The sequence below is a fragment of the Erinaceus europaeus genome, chromosome 2 (genome assembly GCF_950295315.1).
Source record: "Erinaceus europaeus chromosome 2, mEriEur2.1, whole genome shotgun sequence".
Taxonomy (NCBI): domain Eukaryota; kingdom Metazoa; phylum Chordata; class Mammalia; order Eulipotyphla; family Erinaceidae; genus Erinaceus; species Erinaceus europaeus.
Window position 1 is genome coordinate 139,803,583 of NC_080163.1, and position 17,110 is coordinate 139,820,692.

The window sequence follows — 17,110 nt, forward strand, 5'->3', positions numbered from 1 at the left end:
GCCCACCCCCGTCCTGACCATTCATTCTGTCAACACACATCTCATCCCATGTGCTGCGCGAGCCCCATGATGGGAAACACCTCCGCACACAGGGAGTTTACAGAGGAGGCTGCCACCGGACCGGGAGGGCGCAAAAGAGAATCTCAGACACCCCACGTGAAAGCCCTCCGCCCTCCTGGTCCGTAAAAGAACAAGTCACCGAGTATCGGAGACACCGGTCCCGAGACCACCAAGAGCCCTTTCCCTAAAGTTCGCGCCTCAGAGCGGTCACACCCAGTCACAACCAACGAACCTCGCCGCGGCTGAACGCGAAACATCCACCCTCCTTCCTGCAAAGTTCGCCAACTCGACCTGCGTCACTGAGCCGCGCCGGCCACCGTCCGTGAGGGACTGTCGCGACCGTGACGTCACCATCGGGCGCCGTCTCCCAAGCCGATGGCTGCAGAAGGAGTCATGCGGCCGCTTGTAGCCTTTCGAGTGCTTCTGACACCTCGACGGGGCCTAGCGACCCGAGATCCCGAAAATCCCCTGCCGGTGGTGCGCATCCCGCGCGCGCTCCAGCAGAAGCAGGAACTGCGGCTGAGCCGGGGGCGCAACCTCCCGCGGCCCGTGCTGGCGCGTCCCGGCCGGCTCCTGGTGTCCGCGCGGCGGCCCGAGTTGAACCAACCCGTTCGCCTCACGCTGGGCCGCTGGGAGAGCGCCCCGCTCGCTTCACGGGGTTGGAAGAGCCGCCGTGCGCTCGGAGACCATTTCTCCATCGAACGTGCTCAGCGGGAAGCACCGGCGCTGCGCAGCCTCAGGTCTGAAGCCACCTTCGCGCACCTGGGCCTGGAGCCCCGGGTGCTGCGCGCACTTGTGCAGGCGACTCCTGAAATCGTTCGGCCGACGACCGTGCAGTCTAACACCATCCCGCTGCTGCTGCGTGGCCGACACGTCCTTTGCGCCGCGGAAACCGGCAGCGGCAAGACTCTCGGTTACCTACTACCTCTCCTTCAGCGGCTTTTGAGCCGGCCCAGACTGAATCCATGCCCCCTCCCTGCTCCTCGAGGCCTGGTCCTTGTGCCTTCCCGAGAATTAGCAGGACAGGTGTGGAAGGTGGGCAGACCCCTGGCGAGCTCCTTGGGCTTCAAGGTACGGGAGCTCAGGGGAGGCCATGGCATCGGTAAGATCAGGCTACAACTGGCCACACAGCCACCGACAGATGTACTAGTGGCCACTCCTGGCGCTTTAGGGAAAGCCCTCAAGAGTCGACTAGTCAGCTTGCAGCAGCTGTCTTTCTTAGTGTTGGATGAGGTTGACACACTGTTGGATGAAAGCTTCCTGGAACTGGTTAGCTACATTTTGGAAAAGACTCAGATAGCAGAAAGCCCACAGGAGTTAGGAGACCCGTTCAACCCCAAAGCTCAGTTTGTGCTGGTGGGAGCCACATTTCCTCAAGGTGTAGGCGAACTGCTGAATCACGTCGCCAACCCAGACTCTATCGCCACCATCACCAGTTCCAAGCTCCACTGCGTCATGCCTCATGTCAGACAAACATTTATGAGACTGAAGGGAACAGAAAAGGTGCCTGAGTTGGTGCAGATCATCAAGCAGCATGATAGAGCATGTAGGACTGGCCCCTCAGGAGCTGTTCTGGTGTTCTGTAATAGCTCCAGCACTGTGAACTGGCTGGGCTATATTCTGGATGACCACAAAATCCAGCATTTGAGGCTGCAGGGACAAATGCCAGCCTCAATGAGGGCAGGTATCTTCCAGTCCTTCCAGAAGGGCTCCCAAAACATACTGATCTGCACAGACATAGCCTCTCGGGGCCTGGACAGTACCCATGTAGAACTAGTTGTTAATTATGATTTTCCCCTCACCCTACAAGATTACATCCACAGAGCTGGCAGGGTAGGTCGTGTAGGAAGTGAGGTGCCAGGCACTGTCATCAATTTTGTGACCCATCCCTGGGATGTGAACCTAGTGCAGAAGATTGAATTGGCAGCTCGTCGAAAAAGAAGCTTGCCAGGACTAGCATCTTCAGTACATGAGCCTCTACCCAGCAATCCTAATTACAGCTGCCAAAAACATGATGCCAGTGTCCTGGATGGGTGAGCAAACTTGTCTGTTGGCCAACTGTATGCTTGGCAAGGCTGAAAGATCTTTGCTAATTCTGCTTGGGAAGTAAAGATAGAATAATAAGAGGCATTGACTATAAACCATTAATCCTAATTTTAAAAAAGAATAATAAAATGCAAAATGACACAAAGGAATTGTTTGGTGTACATTTTCAGGCTCTACGTTTCTTCCACATCTCCAGGTGCTAGAAGTAAAGTGAATTAAATGGCCCAAGAGGGTGCAGCGGATAAAGCACTAGAATCTCAAGCATGAGGTCCTGAATTCAATCTCCAGAAGCACATATACCAGAGTGATGTCTGGAGATTCTTTCTCTACTCCTGCCTTTGTCATTAATAAAATATTTAAATAAATTTTTAAAATAATAATAATAAAGTGAATTGGGGGCCGGGTGGTAGTGTACTGGTTTAAGTGCACATAGTATGAAGTTAAAGGACCTGTGCAAGGATCATGGTTCAAGCCCCCAGCTCCCCTCCTGCGGGGGTGGGGAGGGTGGGGGGAAGTGGTGTTGTTTCCCAATCAGTGAAGCAGGTCTGCAGGTATCTTTCTCTACCCCTCTCTGTCTTCCCCTTCTCTCTCAATTTCTGTCCTATCCAAAAACAAAAAAAAAAAAGGGGGGGGGTCCGGCGGTAGCGCAGCGGGTTAAGCGCACGTGGCGCAAAGCGGAAGGAATGGCTAAGGATCCTAGTTCGAGCCCCAGCTCCCCACCTGCAGGAGAGTCCCTTCACAGGCGGTGAAGCAAGTCTGCAGGTGTCTTTCCCCTTTCTGTCTTCCCCTCCTCCATTTCTCTCTGTCCTAGCCAAGAACGACAATAATAACTGCAACAACAAAACAAGGGCAACAAAAGGAAATAAATATTAAAAAGAAAAAAAAAAAAAAGGAAAAAGATGGCCACCAGGAGCAGTGGATTTGTGCAATAACCCTGGAGGCAAAAATAAATTAAGACTAGCATTCCGTGGTCTGAGAGGTGGCACTGTAGATTAAGCACTGGACTCTCAAGCATGAGATCCTGAGTTCGGTCCCCAGCAGGACATGTACAGACTCTCATGCCTGAGACTCCAACGTCCCAGGTTCAATCCCCCACACCACCATAAGCCAAAACTGAACTGGTTAAAAAAAAAAAAAAAAAAAAAGACCAGCAGGGACTGGGTAGTGGTGCACCTTAATGAGTGCATGTTACAATGTACAAGGACCCAGGTTTGAGCTGCAGATGTCTGTCTCTCTTCCTCTATACCTACCCTTCCCTCTCAATTCCTCTCTGTCTCTAGCCAATAATAAATAAATAAAAATATTTTGGGAGTCAAGCAGTAGCACAGCAGGTTAAGTGCAGGTGGCGCAAAGTGCAGGGACCTGGCAAGGATCCCACCTGAAGGAGAGTCACTTCACAGGCGGTGAAGCAGGTCTGCAGGTGTCAGTCTTTTCCCCCTCTGTCTTCCCCTCCTCCATTTCTCTCTGTCCTATCCAACAACGACATCAATAACAACAATAATAACTATTAGTTGTTTTAGTAAACAACAAGGGCAACAAAAAGGAATAAATAAATATTTTTTAAAAATACTTTAAAAGGGTTGGGGTAGATAGCATAATGATTATGCAAAGAGACTCTCATGCCTGAGTTTCCAAAATCTCAGGTTCAATCCCTCGCCCCACCATAAGCCAGAGCTGAACAGAGCTCTGGTAAAAAATAACAATAATAATAAATAAATAAAGAGGCTTTCTGTTGCTTCCCATCGCCATGAGCTGTACCAGCCCGCAGGTATGCTCCACAGGGAGTGGAGCATACCTGACTCAGGCACCTGTGTGGAAGGCCAGATGTAAGGGCATAGCAGAGTGGCTTTCTGAGGGGCCTACCTCTAAAGTTCCAGATGTGACCTCAGAGGGTAGTTATGACCTCACAGGTTACATCACCACATTCTTCATAGCAACATCCCAACAGTTTTTCTTCAAGAAAACATTTGAACAGAGACTATGACTGATATAATCTTGTACATAATATCGGATTTATCTTCTGTCCCATGGAAGGGCAGTACAGCAGGTAGGTCCATGCCAGGCATCTGTATAAGACACTTTAATACATATACAATCTCATTTGGCCATGCCCCTCGGAACTTCCCTAGCTACAAATGATACCAATGGCCTACTGCCCCCTCAGGTACCAACACTATTCCCATTGTCTGCTTGAGATGCTCCGTCATCCTTGGCAAGTGTCCATAAAGGTCCCATCTTTATTAATGTAGCCTTACCTTTTGACTGCAAGATGCTATCAGACCCTTTCCTGACTGGCCTCTTAGCAAAATACAAGCTCATTTACTTTTTAAAACTTGGTTAATTTTTATAGGGCAGAGAGAAACTGAGAGGGAAAGGAGCTGGAGGAGGTCCAGGAAGGGCACTGCAGCCAAAGTGACTAAGTATTGTGATTTTCTTCACAGCAGCCGTGCCTCCCACATCTCGTCCGACACCTGGGTACTACCACATCCTCTATAAAGGGTGGAGGGAAACCCAGGTGGGCTGGCATGGAGAGACATACTGCTTGGCTAGAGGCTGTCGGGCTTTTGGTGATGCTCCTCTGCCTATACTGGCAGAGAATCCTGTCGTCAAGTATGCTCACAAAAGACACCTTTTGTCATCAACGGAGGATGACTTTGAACGAGGTTGCCCCAGACCCAAAAAGGCAAAATTACAGCTTCAATGCCGAAGGTTGACAAGAAGGAAGAACATAAAACCCCGAAGGCGCTGAATCTGACACATCAAAAGCCTGGAGGTGACATGGTGGTTTTCTGGTGGGAACTCCCCAGCCCAGACTTCTTGGGATCATAGGAAAGTCTGTGGGACAGTGTGGGATGGGGAGCCCCATGTTGGTCCAGGGCAAGCAACCGATTATGTCTTTACTTATTCTGACCTGACTCTCTCTTGACTTTTTTCTAGCCACAAGGACCTGTCCCTGACCCTGGGGCCATTCTCACCACAAGCTTCTATGGGATAACCTATGAAGTTTTAGTCACAGCCAGAAAATCCTGGAAAGACTGCAAGGAGGTGGTCTTGTGAGTGGCCAGGTACCATAGGGATTATGGAATGCCAGAGCATGCCTATTGGGAAATGTGTGGATTATGGGGAGTACAGACAGCAAATAGTCCCACATTTGGGCAGTCATTGGGTTCACTCTCACTGGGACCAGCAGAAGATAAGATTGGGAAACCAGAGAGATAGCTCACCAGGCAGGGAACCTGCCTTGCCTTGGTGAGAGCAGCCCAGGATTACGTCCCAGAACTACATGGGTGTATCATGGCCCTAGGGGAAGTTCTGGTACGATGATGGCTCTCCTATATATGTCACTGTCTAAAAAACTTGACCATGAGCAGTGAAATCATGCATACATGTAGCCCCTGTGATTTAAAAGAGATTATGACTCAAGAAATTTTATAATTTATCTTTTTTAATTTTTTATTTATTATTGGATAGGAACAGGGAGAAACTGAGAGGAGAGGGGGAGACAGAGAGGGAAAGAGATAGACACTTGAAGCTCTACTTCACCACTTGTGAAGCTTTCCCCCTGAAGGTGAGGACCAGGGGCTTCAACCTGGATCCTTGGGCACTATAATGTGTGCACTTAACCAGGTACACCTCTGCCTGGCTCCTAATTTATTTATTTTTTTCACCATAGTATTGCTTAATTCTGGCTTATGGTGGTGCTGGGGGATTGAACCTCTGACCTTTGGTGCCTCAAACATGAAAGCCTATTTGCATAACGTTTGCTTATGCTGTCTCCCCAGCCCTTAAAAGAGATTATAAATGGACTGGCTCTTGATTGATGCCCTGGGCTTTCTCTGTGGCTGTGTGGCTGTGTAAGGAGGATCTCAGTTATCGTGCCCACTTCATCATATCCCACATGGCCTTTAGACCTTGACACAGTCTTGGGTCTTCTGATTCATCAGGAATCTCCTCATCCCCAGGATCTGATTCCTGGGCTCTCCTGTCTGCCTGCAACTATTGGTTCCTCCTGAAGTCATCACATTTGACTAAGCCACGTAACAGAGCTCATGTATCCAGCAGATGCACTCATCCCAGAGCCAGCGGAGCTCCCATTGTGTCTGAGCAGATTCAGCAAGGCTGATGTGGGCTCCCAACCTCTCTGCCCAGAACTGGGTTTATGTATACAGGGGCCATCCTACTTATTTAAAAAGCTTTTCTTCCTTTCTCATTTATCTTTTAAAAGATACTCCAGGAATTTTTTTAAAATATTTTATTTATTCCCTTTTGTGCCCTTGTTGTAGTTATTATTATTGTTGTTGGATAGGACAGAGAGAAATGGAGAGAGGAGGGGAAGACAGAGGGGGAATAGAAAAACAAGACACCTGCAGACCTGCTTCACCGCCTGTGAAGCGACTCCCCTGCAGGTGGGGAGCCAGGGACTTGAACTGGGATCCTTACGCTGGTCCTTGGTCCTTGCACTTTGCACCACCTGCGCTTAACCCACTGCGCTACCGCTCGACTCCCCAAGAATTATTTTTTAAACCACTGTTCTACTTTGCCCCAGCCCTTACTTTTTCTTTTTTTATATTTATTCCCTTTTGTTGCCCTTGTTTTTTTATTGTTGTGGTTGTTGTTGTTATTGATGTCATCGTTGTTGGATAGGAGAGAAATGGAGAGAGGAGGGGAAGACAGAGGGGGGGAAAGAAAGATAGACACCTGCAGACCTGCTTCACTGCCTGTGAAGTGACTCCCTTGCAGGTGGGAGCCAGGAGATCGAACCAGGATCGTTACACTGGTCCTTGCACTTCATGCCATGTGTGCTTAACCCACTGCGCTACCGCCCAACTCCCGTTCTTTCTTTCTTATTTATTTATTTAATCAGAGAGCTGCTCAGCCTTGACTTATAGAGGTACTGAGGATTGAACTGGGTCCTTGGAGTTTCAGTCATTAAAGTTTTTCACATAACCATTATGCTATCTCCACAGCCCTAAAGATTTATTTATTTATGAGACACAGGAGGGACAGCAAAATAGCTCACTTGGATAGTGTGCTGCTTTGCCATGTGTGCGGCCCAGGTTCAAACCCAGCCCCCATTCTACCGAAGGAAGCCTTGTTACTGTGGTCTCTTTCTATCTGCTTCTCTGTCTCTATCAAAAGAAAAAAAAGGTTGAGGTATAGAACAAGAGATCACATTGGCATATTAGAATATTATGTAGAAAGTCAAATCAGACCCAGGACTTCTCATGCTCTATCCAGAGCAAGATGTCCCAGACAACTTCCTTTAAATATTTCTATTTTTTAAATTTCATACAAGATAGAGGTTACATAAGAAAGAGAAGAGAAGCCAGAGCACCAATCCAATATATATATAGCAAGGGGGCATGGAAGTTCTATGTTTTACCAGTTGAGCTAAATCCCAGGCAGCATTTTTTCCCCCAAATGAAAGCCTAGATCTTAATGATTCCTGAAGGATGGAGAACAGGGGTGTATCACTTGTTTTCCAGGTCTCCAGTTCCCATATCTGTCCTAGACTGGAATTCAGTGGACCCTGGGTTCATGAGGTTAAGGTTCTGAGTCAGACTAGGGAACAGGGCTGAACTCTCAACAAGTATCTGATTAACAACACAGGTACCCTCAGTGGGAACAGTTCTGATTGAAGAGTTGCTGAGATGGGACTAGAGTGAGCAAGAGCTGCTGTGAAGTGTGTCTGTGTATGTTTGAGGGGGAGAGGGAACTTGTGGATCTGCTGACCTATTGCTGCCTGCAGGATCCAGACAAAACAAGTGAGCAGCATCCCTTGCAGGACAAAACCACAGAGGAACAGCTGGACTACATTTGCCACTCCATCCTGCTGAGTCTACATAAGAAATGGTATCTGAGTCCAAACCAGAAACTCATTGACACTCAAATGTATTGGAACCCCATGTTATTGCCTCAATTTTTTTTCCTCAAAATCCTCCCTCAGCATGGCCCCCTGCCTCCTACTCCTTATTCTGTGACTCTGGCGAGCAAGCTGATCCTGCCAAATGTCACTATGGCAGTTGTAGACATCCAACAAAGCCCCCTTTATCTGCAGGCCAGAATTATTTCCTGAAAATAAATGTTTCTATTTAAAATCACTTATAAGTGTCTCTCTGTGATTGTCAACCCTTTGTTCATCCACCTTTTATGCAAGGATACCAGTGCCATCACCATGTGCAGGAACATGGAAGTGACACTACAAGCCTTGCAGTAGCAAGGCTTCTTAAGATGCTGCCTGAAAATTAAAGATAAAATGTTGAGTGGGAGAAATATCATAATGGTTATGCAAAAAGACGTTCATGCCTGAGCAACCAAAGTCTGAGGTTCAGTCCCCCACATCATCAGAAGCCAGAGGTGAGCAGTGCTCTGGTGAAAATAAATAAAATAAAATAGGGCTGAGGAGACAGCATAATGGTTAAGCAGAAGACTTTCATCCCTGAGGCTCTGAGGTCACAGGTTCAATACCCAGAAGTACCATATGCCAGACCTGAGCAGTGTTATTAAAATAAAATATTTTTTAATTATTCCATTATGTTGCCCTTGTTGTTTTATTGTTATAGTTATTATTGTCATTGCTGTTGTTGTTGATGGATAGGATAGAGAGAAGTGGAGAGAGGAGGGGAAGACAGAGAGGAGGAGAGAAAGACACCTGCAGACCTGCTTCACCGCCTGTGAAGCGACTCCCCTGCAGGTGGGGAGCCAGGGACTCGAACTGGGATCCTTATGCCGGGTCCTTGCGCTTTGCTCCACATGCGCTTAACCCACTGCACTACCGCTTGACTCCCAAAATAATTTTTTTTTATTATTTTTTAAATTTTTATTTATTTATTCCCTTTTGTTGCCCTTGTTGTTTTATTGTTGTAGTTATTATTGTTGTTGTCGTTGTTGGATAGGACAGAGAGAAATGGAGAGAGGAGGGGAAGACAGAGAGGAAGAGAGAAAGATAGACACCTGCAGACCTGCTTCACTGCCTGTGAAGCGACTCCCCTGCAGGTGGGGAGCCGGGGTTCGAACCGGGATCCTTATGCCGGTCCTTAACCCGCTGCGCTACAGCCGGACTCCCCCAAAATAAAATATTTTAAAAATAAAAAAATATATACTGTTAGCATGGCAGTATATATATATATATATATATATATATATATATATATATATATAGTGTTAGCATGGCTCATGAAAAATCAGTTTAGATCATAAGATTTAACAAAATATTTTATGAGTATCTTTACTGGTATCATTTGAACAAAATTCATTTAATTCCACAAAGATTTCATTGATTTTTTTAAATTTATTTATTTATTGGGGAATTAATGTTTTACATTCAACAGTAAATACAATAGTTTGTTCATGCATAACATTCCCCAAGGATTTCATTGATTCTTAAAACAGTCACTGATTTATTGAATAGAAACAGAGAGAAACTGAAATGGAAGAGGGACATAAGGAGAGACACCTGTAGTACTGCTTCATTCTTGTGAAGCTTGCCCCCTCCCAGATGGTGACTAGGGACTTGAACCCCAGTTCTTTTTTTTTCCTTTTGTTGTCCTTGTTTTTTATTGTTGTTATAGTTATTAGTGTAGTTGTTATTGATGTCGTTGTTGTTGGATAGGACAGAAAAATGGAGAGAGGAAGGGAAGACAGAGAGGGGGAGAGAAAGATAGACACCTGCAGACCTGCTTCACTATCTGTGAAGCGACCCCCCTGCAGGTGGGGAGCCAGGGCTCAAACCGGGATCCTTATGCCAGTCCTTGCGCTTCTCGCACCACGTGCACTTAGCCCACTGCGCTACCACCCCGACTGAAGTGTTTTAAATGGGCTAGGTGGTGGTGCACCGGGTTGAGCACATGTTATTATGCATAAGAACTGGGATTCGGGAGTCAGGTGATAGCACACCTCAGCAACATATATGCCAGATTGATGCTTTAGCCTCTTCTCTCTCCTCTATTTCCCTATCTCTATCTCATGAAATAAATCTTTTTTTAAAGATTGTATTTATTTATTACTAAGAAAGATAGGAGGAGAGAGGAAGTACCAGACATCACTCTGGTACATGTGCTGCTAGGGATTGAACTCAGGATCTCATGCTTGAGAGGCCAATGCTTTATCCACTACACCATCTCCTGGACCATATCATGAAATAAGTCTTGGGAGAATACAGGTCCATGAAAGATGATGAATGACATAGTGGGGGTTGTATTGTTAAATGGGAATCTGGGGAATGTTATGCATGTACAAACTATTGTATTTACTGTTGAATGTAAAACATTAATTCCCCAATAAAGAAATAAATTATTAAAAAAAAAAAGAAATGTCTTAAAAAAAGGGGGGTAAGGTGGTAGCACAGCAGGTTAAGTGCACGTGGCTGCGAAGCACAACTACTGGTGCAAGGATCCCGGTTCGAGCCCCTGCTCCCCACCTGCAGGGGGTTCGCCTCACAATCGGTGAAGCAGTTCTGCAGGTGTCTTTCTCTCCTGCTCTCTGTGTTCTCCTCCTCTCTTGATTTCTTTGTCCTATCCAATAACAACAAAATGGAAAAAATGGCCACCAGGAGCAGCGGATTCATAGTGCAGGCACCTAGCCCTAGCAATAACTTTGGAGGGAAAAAAATTCTTTTTTTCTAGTGCCAGGTGGTGGTGCACCTGGTTAAGTGCACGTTAAGATGTACAAGGAAGAACCCCAGCGTTCAAGCTCCCAGCCCCCACCTACAGGGGGAAAGCTCTGCGAGTGATGATGCAGTGCTGCAGGTGTTTCTCTGTCTCTCTCCCTCTCCATCTCCCCCTACCTTCTTGATTTCTGGATTTCTCTATCCAGAATTAAATATAATAAAAAACAAAGATAATAAAATGGAATAAAATAAAAGATTTATATCGGGGACCAGATGGTGGCACACCCAGTTAAACAAACACATTACCATTTGAAAGGGGCCAGGTTCAAGCCTCAGCTCCCTGCCTGCATGGGTGATGCTTCAGGAGTAGTGAAGCAAGTCTGTAGTTTTCTCTCTATCTGCCTTTCTTTCCCCCTTCCCCTCTCAAGTTCTGTCTTAGCTAGTAAAAAATAGAAATAAAAAGATTTATTTATGAAAGAGAACACTAGAGCATCACTCTGACACATGCAATGCCATATATCAAGCTCAAGACTTCATGCTTGAGAGTCCAACACTTTATCCATAGTGCCACTTCCTAGACTACTATAAGTGGGGAACTTCCTGTCCTCTATAGTGATGTGGAGAAACTCAGGCAGGTCAGAATGACACTGCCTGGTAGGTGGACACTAACCTATTGGCATGCTTCTGTGACCACTCCAGCAAAGCACTTCTGAAACATGCTTCAAACATGATCCACACAGATGGCTAATATCATCTGAGGAAGGTTATAACAGGGTTGCCCCAGATTTAAAATATCAAGACTGAATATTTGTGGCAGGACACTAACCTGATAGATATACCCCAAAACAGAGTACTGAGGATGACACAAATGAAACTGGGAGGTGACCCAACAAATGCAAAGGCTAACTGAGGAAGGGCACTGTTTTATCATAAATGTGGAGGGCGACCTTTCTTCCCCCATCTTTATTGGTCCCACAGGGTTCCTTTATTGCTCAATAAAATGATTTTCTGGAAAATAACTTGAATTCTACCTTATTGTTTATGGCTAGCCCCAGAAACCTGTTTTCCTTACACATGTGCCTATATGGGTTACCTAACTCTCTAAGACATTCTAAAGGACCATTTCGTGCGCTCAGAAGTGATCTTTGACTACAGCTTCTAACTCTGTGAATCTACAATGACAATTGTGTGAATTGTGGCTGGACACAAGCAGGTTTTCCAAGGAACCCTGTGTGTTTGAGAGTGTATATAGAGGAGATGCAGTGCTTAGAATGTGCTGATCTGTCTCTAGTTCACCCATCCCTCTATTTTATTTTAATTTTAAAAATTAGATGTATGTTCAATTCATCCTCTTACTTTTTATATTTTATGTACTTATTTATGAAAGAGAGATAAAGGGATAGATAGGTACAGGGAGTCGGGCAGTAGCGCAGCGGGTTAAGCGCATGTGGCACGAAGCGCAAGGACTGGAGTAAGGATCCTTGTTCAAGCCCCCAGCCCTCACCTGCAGGGGAATCCTTTCACAGGTCTGCAGATATCTTTCTCTCTGCCTCTCTGTCATCCCCTCCATGCTCCATTTCTCTCTGTCCTATCCAACAATAACTACAAACAAGGGCAACAAAAGGGAATAAATATATATTTTTTTTTAAAAAAAAAGGAATAGATACATAGGCCAGAGCACTGCTCAGCTCTGACTTACGGTGGTGCTGGGGACTGAACCTGGGACCTTAGAGTCTCAGGCACTAGAGTCTTTTGTATAACCATATTGCTGTCTCCCCAGCCCTCTACCTATGTATTCTACAAATTTTTATTGAGTACCAGTTACATACCAGTTACTGTGCCAGAAGCTTAGGATATATTGCTGAATAAACTGATCAAAATCCCTCATCTCAAGGCACCTACAAACAAAAGTAAGAGATAAGGAAGTACTATATTGATAATTTCAAGTCATAATTGCTATAAAGAAGTAAATAAAACAAGGTGCAAGGATCCTGAATCGAGCCCTTGGCTCCCCACCTGCAGGGAGGTTGCTTAACAAGCAGTGAAGCAGGTCTGCAGGTGTCTTTCTCTCTCCCTCTCTGTCTCCTCCTCTCTCAATTTCTCTCTGTCCGATCCAATAAAATGGAAAAAATGGCCATAGGAACAGAGGATTCATAGGGCTAGAATCAAGTTCCAGCAATAACCCTGGTAACAAAAAAACAAAAACAAAACAAGAAGTAAAACAAGTGATCCAGGAAGTGGCATAGTGAATAAACTACTGGACTCTCAAGCACGAAGTCCCAAGTTCAATCTCCAGCAGCACATGTAGCAGAATGATGTCTGGTTCTTTCTCTCTCTCTCCTATCTTTCTCATTAATAAATAAAATATTTTAAGTGATCTTTTAAATTTTTTTAAAATCTTTATTTATTTATTGGATAGACAGCCAGAAATTGAGAGGAAAGGAGGTGACAGAGAGGGAGACAGACAGAGAGACACACTCAAAAAGCTTTCCCCCTGCAGGTGGGGAACCCAGGCCCTTGTGCATTGTAACCTGTGCACTCAACCACGTGCACCACCTTCTGGCCCCAATAAATAAAATCTTAAAAAAAAGGGGGGAGTTGGGTGGTAGCTCAGCGGGTTAAGTGCACGTGGTGTGAAATGTAGGACCCACTTAAGGAACCCAGTGAGAGCCCCCAGCTCCCCACCTGCAGGGGAGTTGCTTCACAAGTGGTGAAGCAGGTCTGCAGGTGTCTATCATTTTCTCCCCCTCTCTATCTTCCCCTCCTCTCTCGATTTCTCTCTGTCCTATCTAACAATGACAACATCAGTAGCAACAACAATAGTAACTACAACAATAAAAAACAAGGGCAACAAAAGGGAAAATAAATATTAAAATAATAACTATCATTCTTTTTTTTTTCTCATTTTTTTTTAAATTTTTTATTAAAGAAAGGATTAATTAACAAAACCATAGGGTAGGAGGGGTACAACTCCACACAATTCCCACCGCCCAATCTCCATATCCCACCCCCTCCCCCGATAGCTTTCCCATTCTCTATCCCTCTGGGAGCATGGACCCAGGGTCATTGAGGGTTGCAGAAGGTAGAAGGTCTGGCTTCTGTAATTGCTTCCTCGCTGAACATGGGTGTTGACTGGTCGGTCCATACTCCCAGTCTGCCTCTCTCTTTCCCTAGTAGGATGGGTCTCTGGGGAAGCTGAGCTCCAGGACACATTGGTGGTGTCTTCAATCCAGGGAAGTCTGGCCGGCATCCTGATGACACCTGGAACCTGGTGACTGAAAAGAGAGTTAACATACAAAGCCAAACAAATTGTTGAGCAATCCTGGTCCCAAAGCTTGGAAAAGTGGAGAGGAAGTATTAGGGAGGTACTCACTGCAAACTCTAGTGTACTTCTGCTTTCTTACTTTGGTGCCATACTCCAAACTCGGTCAATTTCTGCTTTGCGTTTCTACTTCTTTTTTTTTTTTTTACATGCATAACATTCCCCAGATTCCCATTCAACAATACAACCCCCACTATTTCATTCATCATTTTTCATGGACCTGTATTCTCCCCACCCACCCACCCACCCACCCCAGAGTCTTTTACTTTGGTGTAATACTCCAATTCCATTTCAGGTTCGACTTGTGTTTTCTTTTCTAATCTTGTTTTTCAACTTCGGCCTGAGAGTGAGATCATCCCATATTCATCCTTCTGTTTCTGACTTATTTCACTCAACATGATTTTTTCAAGGTCCATCCAAGATTGGCTGAAAACGGTGAAGTCACCATTTTTTACAGCTGAGTAGTATTCCATTGTATATATATACCACAACTTGCTCAGCCACTCATCTGTTGTTGGACACCTGGGTTGCTTCCAGGTTTTGACTATTACAAATTGTGCTGCCAAGAACATATGTGTACACAGATTTTTTTTGGATAGATATGTTGTGTTCCTTAGGATATATCCCCAGGAGAGGAATTGCAGGATCATAGGGTAGTCTATCATGTCAGATATGAGAATAGCTGTTCCTGCCCTTTTTTGTGGGCCATTGGCTTGAATGATAGTTTTCCATCCTTTCACTTTAAGTCTGTGTTTGTCTTGTTGCGTTAGGTGAGTTTCCTGTAGACAACATATTGTTGGGTTGTGTTTTCTGATCCATCTTCCTACTCTGTGTCTTTTAATAGGTGAATTCAGGCCATTGACATTTATTGATATCAAAGATTGAAGATATTTTAACACCATTCTTGTAGAGTTTTAGAGTGTTTTGATATGTGTTCTATTTGTGGTGGTCTGGTTGTTTATAGGAAACCTTTCAGAACTTCTTTCAAGGCAGGCTTGGTGATGGTTGCTTCCTTCAACTGTTGCTTGTCTGAGAAGGTTTTGATGCTTCCATCTAGTCTGAATGACAATCTAGCAGGATATAGTATTCTTGGCTGAAAGCCTTTCTCATTTGAGCACTCGATAGATATCTTGCCATTCTCTTCTGGCCTGTAGTGTTTGTATGGAGAAGTCTGCTGCTAATCTTATGGGTTTTCCTTTGTAGGTGACTCTTTGTTTTTCTCTTGCAGCCTTGAGGATCCTTTCTTTATCCTTATTCCTTTCCAATTTAAGTATGACATGTCTTGGTGTCTTTAGGTCTGGGTTAATTCTGTTTGGGACCCTCTGGGCTTCTTGAATCTTTATGTCTTTGATGTTGTCTAGACTAGAGAAATTTTCAGCTATTATGGCCTGGAGAACGCTTTCTTCCTCCCCTTCTCTTTCTTCCTCTGGTAAGCCAATAATGCGTATATTGTTTCTTTTGAAGTCATCCCATAGGACTCTGTTGTTGTTTTCAGCATCTCTTAATCTCTTTTTGAGATCTCTTACTTCTTCTTTAGTTGTCTCTAATTCATCCTCAATCTTGCTAATTCTGTCTTCAGCCTCATTGATTCTATTCTCTCTGCCCTCTACTGCTTTCTGGAGTTCATCTATTTTGTTGCCCTGCTCTGATACTGTTTTAGCTTGTTCAGCTAGTTGCCTTCTTAGCTCAGCAATTTCAGCTTTCAGCTCTCTAATAACCATGAGATTATTAGAATTTTCTTCTATATTCTCATTTGTTGTTCCTGCATTTCTGATTACAATTTTTTCAAATTCTTTACTCACTCCTGTTATTATTTCCTTAGCTAATGTTTGGATGTTGAACTCGTTGTTTTGTGCTTCGCCCTCTGGAGGACTTTTAGCTGGACTCTTGTCCTGGTTCGAGTCTCCATTATTTTTTCTTGTTGTTTTAACCGTTTTATATAAGTTAACAGTTTTTTCAATCCCTGAGTTGGAGTTCAGTGGTGTAAAAGCCTTTTTTTTTTTTCCCCTGTAGGCTATGGTAGCCTGAGGGCTTTTAAACTATCAATAGGCTTCTTGGCTTAATCAATGACTCCTGACCAAGAGATAAAGCAGGGTGTGGCAGAGATAATCCAGTGGTTATGCAAAGAGACTTTCACAGCCCTTCAGCTATGCCACCGAGGTATAGGTCTTCTCCTGAGTTTCCCGGTTAGATCTCTGTGCCCTGGTGTCCCTCCCTGTTGCTGCTCCAGATTCTGAGGGTAGTAGCAATGGAGACTCAGAGTTGTACTTGGTGAGTCTCTGGGGAGTCCTTTCCTCCCTTCAGCTGTCCCCTTGTTGGTGGAGCAGACTGGAGGTGGTGTCTCCACTGACAGACTGTCGAACTGTTAGCAGTCACTTAATCTCTCCTTAGGCCCCTCTCTCCTCTCTGTCACCAGCCACGCGTGTTTGTACTCACGGGTGATTTACTGGGTTTCTGTGGTCATTCTAGTCCTGTCTTGTTTCGGTCCGGGTGGTCTCCTTTGGTATTCCTAGTTGATCCGGGAGAGGAGAGGAGAGGAGAGAAAGCGATCTGCTGCTCGTAGCTCCGCCTCCGGAAGTCGAATCCATTCTTTAAAGAAAAAAAAAAGAATAGGAGTCGGGTGGTAGCGCAACAGGTTAAGCGCAGGTGGTGCAAAGCTCAAGGACAGGCTTAAGGATTCCGGTTGGAGCCCCGGCTCCCCACCTGCAGGGGAGTCACTTCACAGGCAGTGAAGCAGGTCTGCAGGTGTCTATCTTTCTCTCCCCCTCTCTGTCTTCCCCTCCTTTCTCCATTTCTCTCTGTCCTATCTAACAATGACGACATCAATAACAACAACAATAATAACTATAACAACAATAAAACAACAAGGGCAACAATAAGGGAATAAGTAACTAAATATTTTAAAGAAGAAGAAGGAGAAGGAGAAGAAGAGGAAGAAAAAGAAGAAGAAGAAGAAGAAGAAGAAGAGGAGGAGGAGGAGGAGGAGGAGGAGGAGGAAGAAGAAGAAGAAGAAGAAAAAAAGAAGAAGAAGAAAAACAAGGGACAGGCTGGGAGTATGGATCGGCCAGTCAATG

General features: G+C 45.1%; 3 protein-coding genes across 6 annotated transcripts in view; 2 read left to right on the forward strand and 1 right to left on the reverse strand.

Annotated features, from left to right (window-relative positions):
- Positions 1–423, reverse strand: part of DUS2 (dihydrouridine synthase 2) — a 56,916-nt gene extending 56,493 nt beyond the window's left edge. For both annotated transcript variants that reach the window (XM_060185244.1, XM_007517708.3), the window contains exon 1: positions 293–423. The gene's annotated coding sequence lies outside the window, so the exon portion shown is untranslated. The remainder of the gene's footprint in view (positions 1–292) is intronic.
- On the forward strand, positions 395–8,207 carry DDX28 (DEAD-box helicase 28). 3 transcript variants are annotated; one of them, XM_060185237.1, is made up of 3 exons: positions 395–2,093; positions 5,044–5,171; positions 7,856–8,207. In XM_060185237.1, the coding sequence occupies exons 1-2, from the start codon at positions 436–438 to the stop codon at positions 5,099–5,101; spliced, it is 1,716 nt and encodes a 571-aa protein (XP_060041220.1). In that variant the 5' UTR covers positions 395–435; the 3' UTR covers positions 5,102–5,171; positions 7,856–8,207. The 3 variants fall into 3 exon arrangements, with proteins under 3 accessions (XP_060041220.1, XP_060041221.1, XP_007517833.2); XM_060185238.1 differs by having other exon boundaries at positions 5,044–5,159; XM_007517771.3 differs by lacking the exons at positions 5,044–5,171; positions 7,856–8,207 and adding an exon at positions 2,303–2,471.
- Positions 3,667–5,151, forward strand: DPEP2NB (DPEP2 neighbor). Its single transcript, XM_007517772.2, has 3 exons — positions 3,667–4,153; positions 4,548–4,879; positions 5,044–5,151. The coding sequence occupies exons 1-2, from the start codon at positions 4,087–4,089 to the stop codon at positions 4,853–4,855; spliced, it is 375 nt and encodes a 124-aa protein (XP_007517834.1). The 5' UTR covers positions 3,667–4,086; the 3' UTR covers positions 4,856–4,879; positions 5,044–5,151.
- Positions 8,208–17,110: the final 8,903 nt, after the last annotated feature.

Coding starts and splice junctions, on each gene's coding strand:
- DDX28 (XM_060185237.1), top strand. CDS start 436: ATGGCTGCAGAAGGAGTCATGCGGCCGCTTGTAGCCTTTCGAGTGCTT. Junction 2,094..5,043: donor GATGCCAGTGTCCTGGATGG/GTGAGCAAACTT, acceptor ACTTTTTTCTAG/CCACAAGGACCTGTCCCTGA.
- DPEP2NB (XM_007517772.2), top strand. CDS start 4,087: ATGACTGATATAATCTTGTACATAATATCGGATTTATCTTCTGTCCCA. Junction 4,154..4,547: donor ATGGAAGGGCAGTACAGCAG/GTAGGTCCATGC, acceptor TTTTCTTCACAG/CAGCCGTGCCTCCCACATCT.